Genomic DNA, 18,758 nt, shown 5'->3' on the forward strand with positions numbered 1-18,758 from the left:
TTTAATTTTGCTGAATTTGCAAATTCTGTGTCTCTTCTAAAAGATTTATTTTTAGAATTCAGAATCTCAGTTTTAAAATATTCAGACTATATGAAGAGTTAGGAATTCTTGATTTCTTTTGATTAAAAGTAAACACTTTATCTACTATCCGTTAGTTGATCAGTGCAAACACTGGCCAACATTTTATCATCCTGTTGCGATTACTTTTTTTTTTTGTTTTTATTTTTTTTGTCTAGATATACTAACTCAAAAGCAGATCACTGGTTTTGCTGAATCATATATGTTTTTGTAACTGGTAATCACTGCTATTATTAATGGTGCCTGTAACAATCTGGCGTAAAGTCACACTAGCTTTAATTACGGTTAGTTCATTCCCCCAGTGAACTTTAAACCCCAGTTATGGTTTGAAATCCTTAATTGTTCGTCATTTTTGAGCCAAAGTTAGAACTCAAAAGTTGAAGTTTTCTTCGATACACTCCAATTCAATTGTTCTTGGGAAATGATTCTGGGAATGAATTTTTAAATTCGTTTTGAATCAAACTTCAAGTTCCATGCCATTTGATGGTCTGGCATGCAACATTTTTATCCCGTATATGAACTCAAAAATCCCGGAAAAACGGGTCAAAGAAGGTACTCCGGCTGATAACGTTACCAATTTGAATACGCTGTCATTCGTATTCCTGGAAACGGGCTTATCAATCCAATTCCATTTGACGAATTCAGTAATTTGGTTCTATCATACAGGGATGGTTAAAATTTAATTTTAAGCTAATGAATTTTAAGCTCAAATTAGAATTCCAATCTGAAATTGTTCATTTCCGGAATTTCTCCCGAAGTTCAAGTTTTTCCCATGAAGAAACGACTGAAAGCTATGAGTGAATTGAATTCGCTTTGTCCTCCAACATTTGCGGAAGAGAAGATAGAGAATGAAGTAGAAGAGGAGAGTCTTTAATTTTCTTTTTTGTTTTTTTTTCTCATTTTACGGTTTATTTAACCGAATTGGCGAATCAAAAAATTAAAAAGTGATTTTATAAATATAATAGTGTAACTTCCTTAAATTTTTCTGTTGTGGTTTGTTTGTCAACATTATGATGGATGTGATTCCTGTGCTAATTGGGGACTTTTGAACTTTGACATCTCTTCTTCATCAGTACAAGCATAATTTAGTTTTTATTTTTTATGATACTCAGAAATATTCTTCATTCGCTGTTATAACATTAAAGCAATAATTCTTAAACTCTTCAATATTTCAGTTAATTGACCGATGATAAAATGAATTCGTTCGATCATTAGCCGTTTGTGGTACCAACTAAAGTTCCATTACGCAGTGGCAGAGGTTACTATATTGGAATAAATAACATCAACAATCACTTTCAATTAAATCTGGATTTGAATTTTAATTAATTTAAATTCGAATTTCTGTACAAAATAAAATGAGGAAATTGTTGAACCGTTAAAGATTAGTCAAGATCGAAAAAGCTGTTTTGGTGGAAGAAGTGGTTATGCTTAACTGTCCATGGACGGGATTATCTTACATGATTCTCCATTCCATGCATTTTATTCCTAATCAGTGCATTATATTTCTGTATCACCACGAAATCTGCTGTATCCTTTGAGATATTTGGAATTCAGAAAAGTTTGGATCAAGTAAATCCATTCAGAGAAGTCTGTTTATTTATCTTAGTATTCTTCGCTATTTTTCCTCCTTCCTCAAAACATCATCTTAATGTGATAGAGAAGAAATCATCCCGACATTCACAATGTCTCTTAATACTAGCGAAACGCGCTTATCTTTATGACCTTTTGAAAATATCTTTAAGATTTGGTCCATTACACCAATAGTTTTAGCTTAAAAACTATTATTAATAGTTTGTACTTCTGATGTTAATGTTAAATGTTTTTAAATGAAATTTGAAAGACGTAAACTCTACGATATTCGAATATTATCTTTTAATTGTTATTTTAGTACCATAGCGATAAATTGGATTGAATTTCATAATTTTATAAGTAGTTTCAAAATTAAAGGAAAATAGAGGTCCAAATGAGAACAAAGAGTGGAAGAAAGAATTTCTGATCTTAATCCCTCTCACGTCTTGCTCAATTCTGTTCTTCCAACTGTTGTTACGGGAATAATAAAGTGGATCGTTTCATCACTATTTAATGTTTTGAAATTTATATATTGCTTATTTCCAGGAAGTGAATTTAACAATTAGGTAGGTTTGCTCTAATTTTAAGGCTTCAAAAAAATAACCTCTTCTCATGTTCCTGTCTTTAGATTTACGGATTCCGGAAAGTTATCTTTCGCATCTATAATAATAAGAACGGGAAGCATCATTCAAAAAAAACTGGCCCACGGTTCAATAGATTTTCTGTTAGGAAGAATGGGAAATGAAGAAAAACTATTAATTTTAGTATACTCCTGGTTTTTTATAGTTACAGTTGAAAAGTACGCTTTGGATGGTAGTTTACAATATTCCTTTCACTGGTCCTCGAACCTCCACTGGTATATTATAGAAGAAAAGGAGTTAAGCGTAGATTTCCAAAAGATACATGAAGATGTACGTTTAGGAGGATTAAACGAGACAGCCTAGTGATTATATAGACTTGCGTAAGACTGTATCAAAACAAATTAAATTTAATGGCGCTCCTGACATTTAATCGTTTTAATTGAATGACATGTCGCAATTTTAGCGATTTTCTTAACGTTGTGAAACAACTTTCGAAAAACAAAAAATGAGAAAAAAAAGTCGTATCATTTTCTTCTTTTGTTCATATTTTTTGAAAAATCACTGAATGAAATAGTGAGAGAACAGTTAAATTTAATATTACAATCAAATAATAAGTGTATCGTATTTATAATTTATTGAAATTTGAAGAAATACAATTGCATTCAAATCAGATTGTTCAATGGTCAATCAGAAATCAAGAAATGAAAGGGAATATATAGTGGTTTTTGTTTTTATGTATCTTTGATTAAACAAAATGCAAATATTTTTGAGGTACTAGTTTGCATCATTGGTATGTTCCATATGAAGATTGGCCATTTGATACGCAACACGAGAATGATACTTTGTAACAATCTCTTCGGATTGACTGTAAGGTGTGCATGAAGGTCATGCAGTTTACGTGAATTCTCAATTCTGATCAGGACATCAAAACTAAAGATTGACCCTATGCACCGAGAAGTCATGCATCAACGGTACCTGTATGGTATAAGCTTCAGTGCTAATAATTCACTGAGCTGAAATAAACATGCAGTTTTTACTAAAATTTAAGCTTACAGAATCATCATTAATTAATTATACAATAGCACCTTATCGGCATTTATAATTCCCCTTAACTCAGTAACGTTTTTTTTTTTCTAACTTCAGGTTATTGGTCGGACGAACATATTGCAGAAATTCATTTCCAAGAAGTGGTACTTCTCCCACTATTCCTCTACCCATTTTGATTGCATGAAATCTCGATGATCGATGCAGATCTTCAAATACAAATGTTTTAAAAAGTTATAATCGCGTTACTCCAACATCTGCGCAAATAATCCCAAGCTTCTCTAAATACTTCTTATATTTCTTGTATTACAGTAATTATAAAAGTAATTGTCCCTTTTTCCCGACTGCCGTATATCACGGTCAGTTTATCATGCCGATATTTGCAGTGAATGATTTTCTCCCATTCCTCTAATTAAACGCTTTACACTGGAATTTTATTGGTAGTTAATTTTGTACTTCACCGATGTACTATTATATTAAACAAGCTTAAATGACTAATTGTTATGTCATATAATCACAATCATTAGTTTGTTTGCGAATGCTTCATTAATTAGTTAATTTATTTTGGAGAGTCGGATTTTGCGTAACTTTTTTTAGGGATTTTTTGAGCTAATTTTGATATTTTCTTCTTACCGAATTCTGTTGTAACTTTTACCGTGACTTGGTACAAACTGGGCACTTTCGAAATCATTTTGTTTTAACATTAATTACTGCTTATATGAGAATTTCCTGCTTATATGAAATTTGTGAATTTTTTCAAATTTACTTTACTATGTTCATGAAGTATAAAAAGTTATTGTTGCAAGAATTATGTAATATGCAGATATGCAAATGCGAAAATTCACAATATCAGTTGCATAATCATGTTAGTTGCTACTATCTACTGATGCCATTTTATCTTACTTTGTTTTGTTGATATAACCTTGATTTCTGGCTACCATTTTCTTCTTACAGTTCACCCAGCAAGCTTACTGCATATATTTCTCCGCAAAGTACCCCAAACGATTTTTTATAAGAAAGGATACACGTTAGTAAAAGTAATGTAGTTATAAAATTGATAACAATATATTTACAATTTCCTAGCATTTCGAATTGCTCAAATTGCAAAAATTCATTAAACTGTAAACGAAAGCACAATAAAAGAATTATTAAAAAGAGAAAAAGAATGAACAGAAGAGTAACTATGAAACCACAAATTATTTGACAAAAGAAATATACAAATGAATTGCTGCTGACAGCACAATAATAAACATTAAAGATGAAGCAAATGAAACTAGAATGACATGCAAAACAATCTTTCCACATTAAAAATGAAAATAACTTCATAATAAAATTTAAAAATGACTGCATTGAGAATCAAGAAAAAAAAGGAAAAAAACTAATTTAGACGCAAAATTCATTGGGGGAAGGGGGGGAAGGATGAAGTGCAAATGCGACACATGTCCTTTTCCTTTTTCCTTTTCGTTTGCGATTCATCTTTTACTGTATTTAACATGTGTCAATGAGAAGAAAATGAGAGGAGTGAGAAATGAAAAATTTAGGGAAGGCAAAAGTTATATTTATGATGCTGCATTTCAATTAGAAAAATGACAAATAAATTATTATAAAAAATTTTTATAAGACTTCGGTAATTTTGCCAGCAACCATTGGCTGGAGCATTACTTCAATGGGTTTTAAAATGAGAAATAATAACTTATGGCAACAAAGTGACATTTACATGAATGAAAAATTTATTAAAACAAAAGTTTCCTGAGCTTCAGAAAGGCAGGAAACATGTTCATTCCGAAACGGTCACAAGAAGCCACAAATGTCGGTTTCAGCAAAAATGGCTCCGATTATTCAACTTTTTGAGAGAGGCCTTTTTTACAAGATTAAATTGGCTGGAGAACAATTTAAGTATTTATCATGCAACTATTAGAGAACTAGTATGCTAATAAAACAAGTTCTTGCCTGAACCTAACACAAACTTCGAGTAGCAAAATTTCAAATTCCTAGCTTTCAAAATGGGAGTTTTGAATAACATAAACTTGGTCTTTTCACTATGCAGCATAAGGCTTTCAAAAATAGTCTCATTTACATAACATATTTAACAAATTTTAGAAATTAAAAAAACATTAATTTTCTAACTCCGGAACTTTTGTTTTTGGAAATTTCCTAAATCAGCATTAAAATAAAACTTCACAGCCATACCAAATGATCTGAAGAACATTGTACATGCTTGAATTCCGCTTCTTGCATCCGCTCCACAATTTTCATCACAAAGCAATGAGAAAACTAGCAAATGAGAAAAACAATTTGCAACTTACTGCTGCGGTACTTGAATATTACTTACAAATCGTTGTAATTCTGCGTTTGGATTCATCGCTACATTGGTGACATCCATTTCTTCTGGTGTTACCGATATTTCGGCTTTCAAAAGGCGCAAATTCTCCGATGAGTTATTGAGAAGAGCTCGCTGTCGTAGCTTAGAAATTTTTACTGTTGCATTATCGCCAATCTCGTAGGAAATGATAGCACATCCGATTACTTCACCACCATGTAATTTATTAGACAAATACCAAATATTCTTCCGAATTGTTGCTGGACCAATGGTATTACCGTGACAATAGTATTGGCGATGCAGGATATAATCGTAATCGTGCGGTACTGAATATACTTGCCCATACTGCTTTACATGGCCTATTACTTTGCCCTTTTTCACCATATATTTCCGAGACTTCATGTGAGCGGTAAAACGGCATGTCCAACTTCCTGAAATTAGTTCATCAAATGGTATTATAATAGACAATGAAAAAATAAAACAATCTTGGTGATAACAGTGATAAGTGTAGCACTCACCTAGATTATCAGCGGTAAGATCTTTCAGTGGTACTGTTCGCGTATCGACGAGAAATGAAATTTTTCCACCTTCTTTTCCGAGAAATATACTAGGTACTTTCTGACAAACACATATGTTGCTAAAACAAAGTAAATGTTTTAAAATTTTTCAAAACATTATTTCCATCTTAAGTCATTTCAGGTGCAAACTACTTGAACATGTTCATCACTTTGCAAATGTACTCAGTGGTAAAGACATGCACTTTAAGGCTTCTCCGAATCCCACTTGTTTGAAGCAATACTGTGAAACTGGTACCTTCCAGGTTCCAACATTGACATAATCGGTACCGCAGAAGCGGTATTATAGTAGACATAATTGTATGCAGCACAATCGCTCGTCGATTCACGTGCGCGAGGTTCGCTGGGTTGTCTGAAAATGGATTTTTATGAAAAAGTGTCGAAATGATTCCCAAAAAATTAAAGTGAGTGTCTTAGAGGCCAAAAATGGAACTCTTACTCGACGAAATCTTCTGGACTTTTGGCACCAACGCTATCTTCCATATACATTTTACCTTTATTTGGATCATAAGCAGTACGGGCGTTTTCCTGAAAATAATTTCAAATGAGCCTGAGATTATCCCTTAGGAAGACGGCAATGTTACTAGGATCAGGTTGCGCGTCCAACATTAACCCTTAGAGGAATGTCTGCTTTAGGCTTATTTCAGGTTTATTTGAATCACTTTAGCTTATAACCTATCAAATGGTTCGCTACCTACACGAATCTGCAGTGGTACTTTACTTTTGGTATTTTTGAAAATGAATGCCAAACGGTAAAACTATGAAGATTTGTGAATTACAAAACGTACAGCAAAGACAAACCTTTAGAAATTGCTGCAATTGTGCATTTTGTGCAGCGACTGCAGCAGCCGTAGCAGCATCTGCACATGCAGTACCACCCATTGTTACTGCTACATTACTTGTTGCTGCATAAACTTCTGCCAAAATGGCGCTATCCGACGGGTAGGCAACGACTGTTGCCGGCGCAGTGATAGAATTTGCAGCTGCAGAAGCTGCATGCAATTGCAAAGCATTTGTATTGCCGCCATTCGTAGTGGCGGTACTACTACGAAGACGATTCAGTTCATCATATATAGGTGCCATTACTTCGGTCATCACGCTTCTTATCTCGGTAACCACCTCGCGGACTATTTCCTTGACCACTGGCACAATTTGGGCGCGAACTTCAGCCGCTATTGTTACCTTTAATTCATCGCTTAGTTCAATTTTCCCATCTGTGCCATTTGTAACCATATGACCTGCAAAATGACCGATAAATGAAAACCATATTTAGATTCATTGAGGTCAAAATAAAATTTCTAAAAAAGCCATCAAGAGAAAAAAAGGAGAAGCAGTGAATGAGAAAGAGAAAAGATGAGAAGGAAGTTATTCCGGCTTCAGGTTATTCGTTCGTTCCCGGCCGTACTCAATGCAATCCTAATAATTGGCGATAATGATTCCTCCCAAAAAATTATGCAATGAAAGATGTTAATGAAAGATTAATCCAGTACGAAGTCGATGGATTAGACGGATATCATCGATCAATTCATCGAGATTTTATTAAATTTTGCACAGAAGTGTATTTCAACGAGTGCCAGAATAGCACTGAAACAGGCCAAGTATAAAGTGTCACTCATTGTCGAGCCTAAGCCAACGAGAACTAATTGATGGCAAAGCCTCTCTGGAATTCAGCTTCACCGTGCTCGGAAAACGCGGAGACTTACTACAAGAAGGACAGAATAACAGCAAAACCGGGTGCAGTTCCGCTACAACCGGTTTATGGAAGAAATCAATTTATTAGAAGTCTTGAATTTCCGAAAGCTGACTAATGCTAGGCTTCCACATAAACTTCAACTTTGTCAACGATGTCAGTACACCAAAATGCTAAGTCCACGGACCTTTCGGCGTCATCATAATGGCTGTGCGAAGTTGGGAATTACGTCCAGAACCAATGGCTTTCTCCTTATGACTTTGAATTCCAGGAACAAACTTCACGTAACCGATACCTGAAGACAACAAAAATTAAAACTCATTCGAAGGGAAGTCAATTTCGACTCAACCAGCATTTGACGTGAGGCAGTGATACTGCAAGTTTTCCCCGACAATAAAAATTTCGGGAAATCACCTTCACTACACTTCCAGATCATATAAAATATTGCATAACTATCACAAATTATACGCACACGCACACACGCATATACACACGCATATACACACACACAATCCTGCACATTCATAAACGCACACACACATCCACATATATATGTATATATATATACACAGACACACCAATGCATCATATGTGCACACACATACAGACAGACAGACACGCACACACATGCACGTCATGTTTCTTTGATAGACAGACAGCAAAAAACCACACGCTAGCATGACAGACAGACAGACACACAGACGGACAGACCACAGACAGACGGACACACACCACTCTGGGCGAGCAAGCCCACTAGTATGATACACAAGGGTACACATACACGCGCGCGTACACACCATGGACAGACACCCACACACACATACATGACACATGTGCACACACACGCACACACATACACCTTGAAAACAAATTTGCAAAGATGTATGTACCGACCCGCTTATGAGGATGGCGTATATATACAGACACACATACACACACGTACACACACATGCAAACACACATGCATATACGTATACACACAGACACACATACAGACACATACGTGCACGCATACACACATATAAACGCATACACACATTAACACGGATGCAGAGACACACACATACACACACGTGTATATATACAGGTTACGTCGATAGATACGTGGACAGACGGACAGACAGACAGACAGGAAGGCTACACACACCTGGGAACAAACTGTGTGTGCACACATGTGCACACACACGCACGCACACATACAGACTCGTACCTACAAGAGCTGATCGATTCGCAGGATGTTTTCAAGGGTTTTTTTTTGGATCAGGTTTAAAGTGCGGAAAAAGGTTTGAATCAGTAATAATAGCGTAAGTGGGATGCGGTCAAGTTGGGTATTCTGATTATTATAAGTGATAGAACGGAATATGTGAAGTCATTTATGTAACTCATTTTAAATGAAATTGGCACGACTTATCCTTATCAATGGTGGTTAACAGGAAAAGTTGTAGTCAAAGTTAGGTGTGACATAAGAACATCTGAAGGTTTGAATTGAATTCTTTTTTTAAATTTTTGGATTTTAATCATTGCCGTATAATTCACAGCTTCACCAACAATACGGTCATCGGATGGTCAGTTGAGCGGCCCAAAAGGTCAAACAAATCAGTAATCTGGAACTGGTTCAAAACCTAACTGTCCATTGTTATCGAGGCAGGTAAAATGTTCCATCTACCAGAGCATGTTACATCGTCAGACATTCACTTCGAGATAAAATGCAGTGAAGTCGCTCGTGAAACTGCATTCAGCTCGCTCGCTTAGGATTTCCGGACTTTCGATTCAGTGTGTAAATTTCCGGAATAACCACAAAGTTGGTCATTAATTCGTGCATTTCAACAGCATTTGTCATTTAATATCCATGCAAGATGCCAACCTACGTTGTTTCACGTGATGTACAATGAGGTTGATTTTTGAATAAATGGTAGGGTTACAGTTACTTAGCGGAAATACAAATATCAAATCTGGTTAATTCGATAAGCGATGAATTTAGTGAAATTAAACTATTATTCTAAATTTTGACCAGCAACCACACGTACCTTTGTAGGAGTAATATGAGATCAGACTAAAGCCACACGATTTGGAGCGGTTATTGCTAAAGATTTCCGGTTTCGGGATCGTAGAAGCTGATAATGCGTTTTCCGTATAGATGAGAGGCAGTTCACTGAATAGAGAAAGCAGTATTGTAGCGATGTCAACTTTGCATATTAAATGCAATTTCTCATAATTTATTAATTAAGAGTTTAAAATCTTCCGGATTTGACAGGATTTCAAAATGGTTGCGATAGAATTACATCTTTTTAGATTGCTCCGATTCTGAAGTTTTGAAATTTCGGAAAATTTTATTATATGTACGAATGCTTTTAATAAAGCCTTTGATGTCATCATCCTCTTTACTCAGAAGAAACACTGATGATATCCACCATGAAATATTCTTTTCCAAAAAAAAATCCAAATTTTCCAAAAAATAAAGGACACATCTGAGTGTAAACAACTGATCTCATTTGAATTTGAACTTACGAAACTTCACTCCTGAAAAGCAACTAATCAATATTTTCTATAATCACATACAAACATACGTCGACACTGACAAAACTCTGGATGCGCACATAGTATGATCAATAGAACTGTTAAGGTTTTCCAGAAGCTTTCACTGAAACGCTGAATATATCACAATGGTATCAATTATGATGTTTCAGGCTGATTCCATTTCTTCCCATCCATTTATAAAGTGATATTATTGCATAATGTAATATCAGAAGTACCACATAAGATGGCAACAGTTTGACATTCGTGATTTTTTAGCATTTAATAATAGTAGCAGTATATCAATGAATGCTAGAACACAGCATTTGATACTTGACACACTTCTGCACTTGATACTTCTGATATTCAGCAGAATCGGGGGAGTGCAAAAGGCACGACTGCCCAATTCTCATCCATTTCATTTCCTCTTCTTTGCTTATAATCCAAAGCTCCAACACTTGAATCATTTCGAAATATGCGCAATACCTTTGGTTAACAACTGATAAAATCTAAAGCAAAAAGAAAATTCTTTACTTCTTCTACCTGTCATTTTGACCTTTGATACCAAATTTAAAAACTTGAAAACCTAAATCCTAATTCATACTTATGTAGGGCTGGAAAAAACACCGTTCGATTTCAATAATAACTACCTAAAATGAACAGCTACAACTTTATACTTCTTCAGAAAAGACCTTCACATACCATATCAGCACTTCGTTTTTTCCTGCCAGTTGTTTAATGAATTGCTTCATCTGGATAAAGCATTCATTTTAACTCGTAAAGTAAGCGCATAGAATTAAATTTCGATTTCCCCAAGTGCACCATTCCCTGATCCTGCTATGCATATCATGTGTTAATCGAGGGCAGGAACTTTTGTCTAACAGTAAACAGTTGATTTGTGAGAATGGCCTGATTCTCGCAGCAAATATATCTTAAAAAATGAACATGATACCGCCAATCTCCACGGAGGAAACTGGTATTTCCTACGGAAAGTTTAGTACTTTACTCAAGGGCATAATTAAAGTACCAAAGTAGCACCATACGCACCACAACCTGCGTGTGATTCATACAAAACCCTGGTACCCTATATCGAAGCCCGGTTCTCATTTGACGTAACTCGTGAATCCAGCTTTCTTCTGCAAAACATTGGTCAACAAGTAATTTAATTTAAAAAGTACATCATTTTCGACCAATACAGAGAAGAGGAAGGAGCCAAGCAATAACATTCCGAAAATGAAGAACTTCACTAATGTGGGTAAAGTGGATGAGGAAAAAACAAAAGAACGATGCATATTTCAACTCCAGTTATTCAAGAATTAATAACATTGGAAATGTGAAGTTTCTACATCACACATGTATACGTAAAACAGACACTGCAATTCCTTTGCTTATGAATTTGTCAGATGGTTGTCATTAAGGAGACTGTTGTAGTGAGCCGATCAGATCATCACTCACTATAAAAAGTCCTTAGATAACTCTAAACATGATAGCCTAATTGTACTGAAAATTTTACGACAATTGTTTCCTTTTTTGAATAGCAAACATTACATAAAAACACATTATCCACTCTGAATAGGCATTAAACGAAACAGATTTTAAAAAATATATATATGGAGAAAACTGCAATTAAATTTCGATCAAAACACAAATTACTCTATGTAAAATTGAAATTTAGAAAACTGTGCACCAAGAAATCGAAATCTTCACATCCGCTCCAGAAATGTATGATAACATGATCCAAGAAATAGGAAGAACGAGAGACAAGATTAAACATGGTAAGTATACCTTCACCTACTAAACAAGACTTCGAGACAAACAATTCACCCCTACCATAGTACAATTTTAAAGAATGGAAAATTACAATAGCAATACACTGGAAGTTTGTAAGAAATAAGTAATAAAATAGGAGATGAACTGGAAACTTTCCTTAATTTTAATCAGAAGAAATCATCTAAAAACCACAAAATCTGTTATTATAAAAAGTATAGTCAATACAGCTAAAAAAATCAGCACAACAATCGTCGCTGTCATCATATCATCGTTTATAACTGAGAATATATAAGTGTATATAAATTTTTATATCATTCTATCATAGCTTATCATAACTGGGGAATAACAGCATTCAAGCCACTTTCTTTTCTTCACCCTTTGCATCATCCTTCTTGTCTTTCTTCATATCTGAAATGGATGGAATAACCGTACAAAATTATCCATTCTTCCTTCCATTCAAGGTGAAATCTAATTCTTCCAAGTCATTGAGATCCAGCTGTTTAACAGCGAAACATGCTTAAAAAGGTATGATCGCGAAGCACGACGAAGGGTGCAGAAATTTAAATGCTTCTTTTCCATAACACCACTTTTTTTTGCAAAATTTGTCGAAAATTGGAAGAGCATTTACAAATTATGCTTTGATTACAGCTGCTTGAATACTGCTTGTGTCACTATGCAAAAAAGGCCCAGTTCTTCATTCTGAGTAAAAAGAAATTTAGAGCCGTCCAGGACTGTTCTCCAATTCATTTTTACATATTATTTCTGAAGACTTTTTCGAAATTTTCGAAATATTTAAAACTTGATTGACTGCCTGGTCTGCTTTGTATGCAAATACGTGACAAACTATAAACAGAGAAAAAACTCTGTATCCTAAACAAACAATTCAAATTCAATTCGTTTACATTTGCAGAAATCTTTTGATGCACATTATGAGGCGGAGAGCATATAAAAATTCCTTTGTTAGAAACAAATCTATAATAAAAATATTAGCTACTCTCAAATGTTCAACTATGAAGTTCCAAGTGGTCAAACCAAACATCACAGCTCATGGATTATATTTCGATGTCCACGTCACAGTCGTCTTCGCCGTCCTCATTAGCAGCAAACATCTACTGAGAAAAGTAAAGAAGTCATGGATCGGTATACAATATCCACAGGCGAAAGGTTATAAAGTTCAGTAAAAAAAGTAACTTTCTAGGTAAGTCACCAGACGGATTTATAAACTTTAAAAAATGTTAATTTAATGAGATGTGTGATTTCACGAGGAAAGAAAAATACCACAGATTGTAAACGCCAACTTCTAAATTTGGGCATCCAAGCCGCACGAACAATGGACTTCGGGAAGATCCCGCGTAACATTTACTAAAGATAAGCTGATGAAGCAGTACTGAAAAAGCAACTTTTTCTTCTCACCTAGCTAGATATTACTTTGAAATAGTAACAAAAGAAAACTTTAGGTTTTTTTCTCCCACCCTCCTCAGCCTAGAGAAAATCGGAAGCATGGAATTTCTTAAATTCGAGTTGAATTTCTAAAGGGAATAATGCATTGAACCGACTGTGCTTTTTGTCACATTTTCTGGAACAAGCCTGAAATAAAGAAGTCCCATGTAATGTACAGCGAAAACAAAGTAAATAACACAAATACTAGCACCACAACAGCAACACACAGCAAAATAACCCAAAGATTTCCAAGATAATTCCGTATAAACTGAATTGTAAGAATCAGGTTAGGTTTAAAAATCATGAGGGCTCCCACATGATAACGCTTACAGAATTAGAAGCTGTAATAACTGTGCTCCCTTGTATGCCAACAATCTCCTGAATGGGATTGATTGCGATGACTTCGACATTTCAAAAAATAGAAATTCCACTTAAATTTCAAAAACTAAAAAGAATAGTGGAAGCACCAAATTTTGATTAACATAGAAATGTTGACAAACATAGACGCAAAGTCTTTTCAAAAATTCTGACTACTTTAGCTGGATTTTTGTGTTAAATTCGAATCTTATGGCATGAGATGATAATAATTTTGCTGAAAAACCTTATACTTTGTCAAAATAATCTTTAGCTTGAACCAGTGCGGTATAAAAATACGCATTACCCGTAACATGTGCTTCGCTTAGCGTAACCTTATTAACTTGGATGGAAGAATCCTTGACATAAAACTATTAAATTAAAAGTCGATTTGCAGAAAATCTATTTAAAAAATACTCGTTGAAAAGATTGAAATTACAGGCACAAAAAGTCAAAACATGGAAAACCAGCATAGAAGTGATGCGCTACGTAACAAGATTCGTAGTGAAGGATAAGCTTCCTTACAGGAACAGTAGCATGTATAAAGGATGGAAAAAAAAGAAATGTGAAGGCGGAGCTTTTTTTTGGAAGTTTGGAACAACAGCAGAAAATCAAGGCAAAGCACCAATACTATGTATACTGGCTTCTGTTCAATTTGATATTTCTCGATGTACTAAGAACAAGCTATATCAAGAGTAGATCACGATCCAGAACCAAACACAAGTATCCTTTTCCAAACGTTTTAGGCGGTTCAAAAATTAGTCTTAGCATGCTGCTTATACAAACGTTTCATGGATGAGAGATCCATCACTTCGAAATTCCGTTTAGACATATATATTTTTCCTTTAAACTTGAAAAGTTACTTTTCGAAGATGTATACCAAAAAATATGCAAATAAACAATTCAAAGGTACTGTTTTACGGAGAAATTCCCCTAATATTATCACTCTCTTCACCAATGAATCTCCACCTAAAATTTCATCATATTTAAAGACAATCACTACAACTTCCACTAATCAATCCAAAAATCAGTTTAATTCTTATTACTAGTAAGTACTAGCGTTAAATTTGTTGTGGAAGTGGTTGTTTTGACTACTTCCTCTGCGCTGTAAAAAGATAATATCTGGCCAGGTGACGTAATACTGGAAATGAAATCACGGTACAGAAATATTTCGTGCACTGGATTTTGAAAAAATCAAATAAAGTAGATTAGGAGATGGATACCGACAATATCACATTTTCTTATTTATGAAGTCATTTAACTCATAAAAAATCAAGCCGGAATTTTATTTAAGTAGGAACTTCAAGTAAATTGGCCAAAGAAAATGATAAGTTAAATGTTGCAGACTCAGAAGGAAGCAGCATGCAAAGACAGATACAATTTGATAATCTCGGAAAAAAAGAACGAAAATGTGAATTTGTGCTGACATGAAGAACAAAAGGACGTACAAACTAACCGGCAACCTCACCATCATCGAGGCTTGCGTTAGAATCACGTGGACGTTTGCGATCATTTAAAATATTTCCGCTGCCACTGCTGCTAGCACCACTATTACTACTACCATAGCTATTTCGAATATCGGGTAAACGATCGATTGCGAGCACTTTATACATCTGATTGAATGCAATGAGGCGTAATGCATGCTGAGAACTGGATGTGATATCTTCTCGCTGTTGTCCGGTAAGCTCCGCAAGCACATCAACTGACTGCTTTTCACATGGGTCGATAAGTCCAGGTCCACCTTTAAAATTGATTTATAAAAAAGTTTACATGAAAAATATGAACTAGCGACTCATCTAATTGAAATCAACTATCCCCATGGACTGTCCTCTTCAGTGTTGATAATAACGTTGAGCATTAAAGCAGATCAGTGATCGAAAACCTATTCTAAACTGTTAATATAGTTGCAAGTTAGCAAAAACTTTTGGCTTTCCATTTTCTTTGCTCTCAAGCATCAAGGTTTGAATTCTCACAAGTGAAACAAAAATATGCTTACTTGAGAACAAAATACCAGATGCAATAGCTTCAAAAACGCGACGGACAGCATCACCAGGAGATAGAGGAGCACCAAGAGATGATAAAACTTTCTCAACCAACAGTTCTGTCACCTAAAACGAAGTCAACATAGCAAACAGAAGAATAAACTGAATCGTTCGAAACAGTTCGTAATGTTTATCCTTAAACATTATTAGAGTGTATCTATGAATATCGGAATTTGTGCTAAACATTTCCCTCTGAAGTCCGTCGTCAAAACGTAAGCAAACTCACCCAGTCTCTCAGTGGTTGCCAAGTTTGTACACGTTGGCGAACATCTCGTAAAATGCGCAATGTTATTGCAGCAGATTGCAAGTTCGAACATCTAACCTGAAATAATAATGACTTGGATGGGTAAGAATTTCCCTAAATTCCAATCAATTTTGAAATTTTTTACGTGAATGCTGATACGAACCACAACTTAAGAAATAAATCAAATATTTTACATGATTATTTTTCGCCGATCAAACCATATAACGCATACATGCGCTCTTATATAATAAAAATAAATTTCTATTAAGCACAGAATTTTGCGCATGTATGGTTCAAGGTATTCAAGGTATGCACAAAGATTAATGGACATATACAGAGTCTTTGTCAAATGTTCTCGCCAGAAACAGGTGACAATGACCTTACAAACAAAACCGTGCAGGAGCAATTCAAGGGTCGGAAAATTTCCCAATAACCAATATTCAGATTTTCAGACTATCCTGTGCATAATGGTATGAATCATAAGTCAGTGCAATCGAAACAGACACAATTCGCTAGTATTTCCAGCAATTAAATGAAAAAATTATAGAAAAACAGTACTTCGGCGAAAATTTCTAATTTCCTTCAGTGGTGAATTCAAATGTGCAGTAACTTACTCCGGGCTGACTAGAGATCCACATCCACGACATGTAATTAACATTTATTCCTCGCTGTAGGAAAGTTTGCTAGATAATTTTCCAACCCCATTTCAAAAATCACAACACATACCTGGAACCATTTGGCGTGTCTCAGTTCAGCCAACGCTTCCAGGCAAGGGACCTTCGGCAGAGGATCCTTTGGCGGTGCAGCTTTCGCGCCTGCCGCTGCCGTAGCTCCATCACCTTCTGATAAAGAATGAAAGCAATAATAAAAAAGAAAAACGCATTCAAACAAATTAACAAACGATGAATATCCCAAAACCTTCAAATCTTAAGAGTGGAAATCCCAAATTCACTCGAAAATTCTACACAGGATATTCATAGTTAGAAGAAAGAACGGGATTCTTTCTGTCTTCTTTCGCCTTCTATAAAAACTACCCAAAACTTGAATTTTTCTAAAAATTCGGCAATCTTGAAGTTTCTTATATGTATTCATTTTGTTAAATTATACTATATAATAAATGTCCCGTTCTGCAAACTGAGTTACCAGAAATTTCCTTCACTTTCCCCAATTTCACGTCAAATGCTTAGAGCAGAAAAGTAATGAATTATGGTGGTAACTCTGCCTTTCGTTGAATGCGTTAGCTACAAAAACGAGCACACACATCCTTCTATAAATGGTTCTCAAGATCGATTGTTTAAATTCATTTAAGAAACTTGGATTTTGGAAAACTAATTAAAATTTTGTCCTTCCATTTCAACAATTTTAAATTTCATTCGAAAACTCCTATTCCAACTTTTTACCACTTCGTCCATTATAAAAATATTGAGAACCATGTAAATTCATAAAATAAGCTTGATGAGGTAAGCAGATATAACGGATACAGCGTTAAATCCAACAATAATAAAGGTGCTGAGAATGATATTTCTTAGGAGGAAGTGCTGGGATTTCAAAATACTTTCCGTCGTTAAAATTTAATCTGAAGATGAACCTTCATAAATAACCGAAGAGAGTCATCGTATTCGTAATAATAAATTAAGACTGATTACATCAGAACTAAATAAATTAAGAGTTCAGGAAGTAATTTAATTAAAACTGAGACAATATTTTCCCCAAACATTTTTTCTAACTCTACACCTAAACAAGCGAATTAAAACTGTATTCGCAGTCGAAAAAAAAAAGCCTGCTCCAAAAATGTGAATAATAGGAAAATTCCATGCGACTTTAAGTGCCAAAGAAATTTTTTTGAGAAAAATCATTCGTTAAAACAGTATATATATAATTATTTATTTATATTTATATGCAAAAATAACCTCCCGCTGAATGCTCTTCACGAAGCAAGACACAAGTTAGTACAATGCGACAAATTATATCCGAACTGGAATGTTTCAACAACAACGCGCTTTCATCTGGCTTTTCAATCACCGTTACCACTTCATTTTCACCTTTCTAGAAAATATTCGGAAAATGCAATTGAATGGAAAGTACCAAATCAAAACCCTAAACGACTGTAAAAAAAGCCAAAAAATGTTTATTATAGAATTAAGCGTAGAGTGAGAAGTGATACTACAAACTCTAGCACTCCATACATTAAGCATCATATACATGAGACCAAAACTGAAATTTATGTAGAACCAGCTTCATCGAAAAATGTCCTCAATGTGACTCAATAAAAAATAAAATTGATTCTCAAAACTGAAACGAGACGCCTGCAACTTTTACCTCTATAACTTGCGGCAACAATCTCACTACTTTTGATAGCAATGTACGAGTTGGGGGCTGCGAACAGAGTACAACCAATTGAACCTTGAAATTATATAATTTAATCCAGAAGGTCCAGAAAACATAGAATGTTGCAGAATTTCGTATTCATTATATATATATATATATATATATATATATATATATATATATATATATATATATATATATATATATAT

The 18,758-nt window shown here is 34.7% G+C and overlaps 3 protein-coding genes across 3 annotated transcripts in view; 1 reads left to right on the forward strand and 2 right to left on the reverse strand.

Annotated features, from left to right (window-relative positions):
* Window positions 1–551: 551 nt before the first annotated feature.
* Window positions 552–952, forward strand: LOAG_00427 (hypothetical protein; the record flags this gene model as incomplete). Its single annotated transcript, XM_003135967.1, has 2 exons — window positions 552–722; window positions 857–952. 2 exons carry the CDS (start codon window positions 552–554, stop codon window positions 950–952), a joined length of 267 nt encoding a protein of 88 aa, XP_003136015.1.
* Window positions 953–5,398: 4,446 nt separating this feature from the next.
* On the reverse strand, window positions 5,399–8,683 carry LOAG_16792 (hypothetical protein; the record flags this gene model as incomplete). Its single annotated transcript, XM_020449450.1, has 7 exons — window positions 5,399–6,023; window positions 6,111–6,229; window positions 6,406–6,519; window positions 6,607–6,695; window positions 6,969–7,405; window positions 8,045–8,152; window positions 8,590–8,683. 7 exons carry the CDS (start codon window positions 8,681–8,683, stop codon window positions 5,575–5,577), a joined length of 1,410 nt encoding a protein of 469 aa, XP_020307037.1. The 3' UTR covers window positions 5,399–5,574.
* Window positions 8,684–11,496: 2,813 nt separating this feature from the next.
* LOAG_16793 (DZF family protein) overlaps window positions 11,497–18,758 on the reverse strand; it is a 14,169-nt gene continuing 6,907 nt past the window's right edge. The window contains exons 16-22 of the mRNA XM_020449451.1: window positions 18,541–18,624; window positions 18,132–18,267; window positions 16,948–17,063; window positions 16,204–16,299; window positions 15,932–16,043; window positions 15,392–15,676; window positions 11,497–12,549 (exon numbers count right to left, since the gene is read on the reverse strand). Of these exons, the coding sequence (XP_020307038.1) occupies window positions 12,494–12,549; window positions 15,392–15,676; window positions 15,932–16,043; window positions 16,204–16,299; window positions 16,948–17,063; window positions 18,132–18,267; window positions 18,541–18,624 (885 nt within the window). The 3' untranslated portion in view covers window positions 11,497–12,493. The remainder of the gene's footprint in view (window positions 12,550–15,391; window positions 15,677–15,931; window positions 16,044–16,203; window positions 16,300–16,947; window positions 17,064–18,131; window positions 18,268–18,540; window positions 18,625–18,758) is intronic.

The sequence above is a fragment of the Loa loa genome (assembly GCF_000183805.2).
Source record: "Loa loa unplaced genomic scaffold supercont3.19, whole genome shotgun sequence".
Taxonomy (NCBI): Eukaryota; Metazoa; Nematoda; class Chromadorea; order Rhabditida; family Onchocercidae; genus Loa; species Loa loa.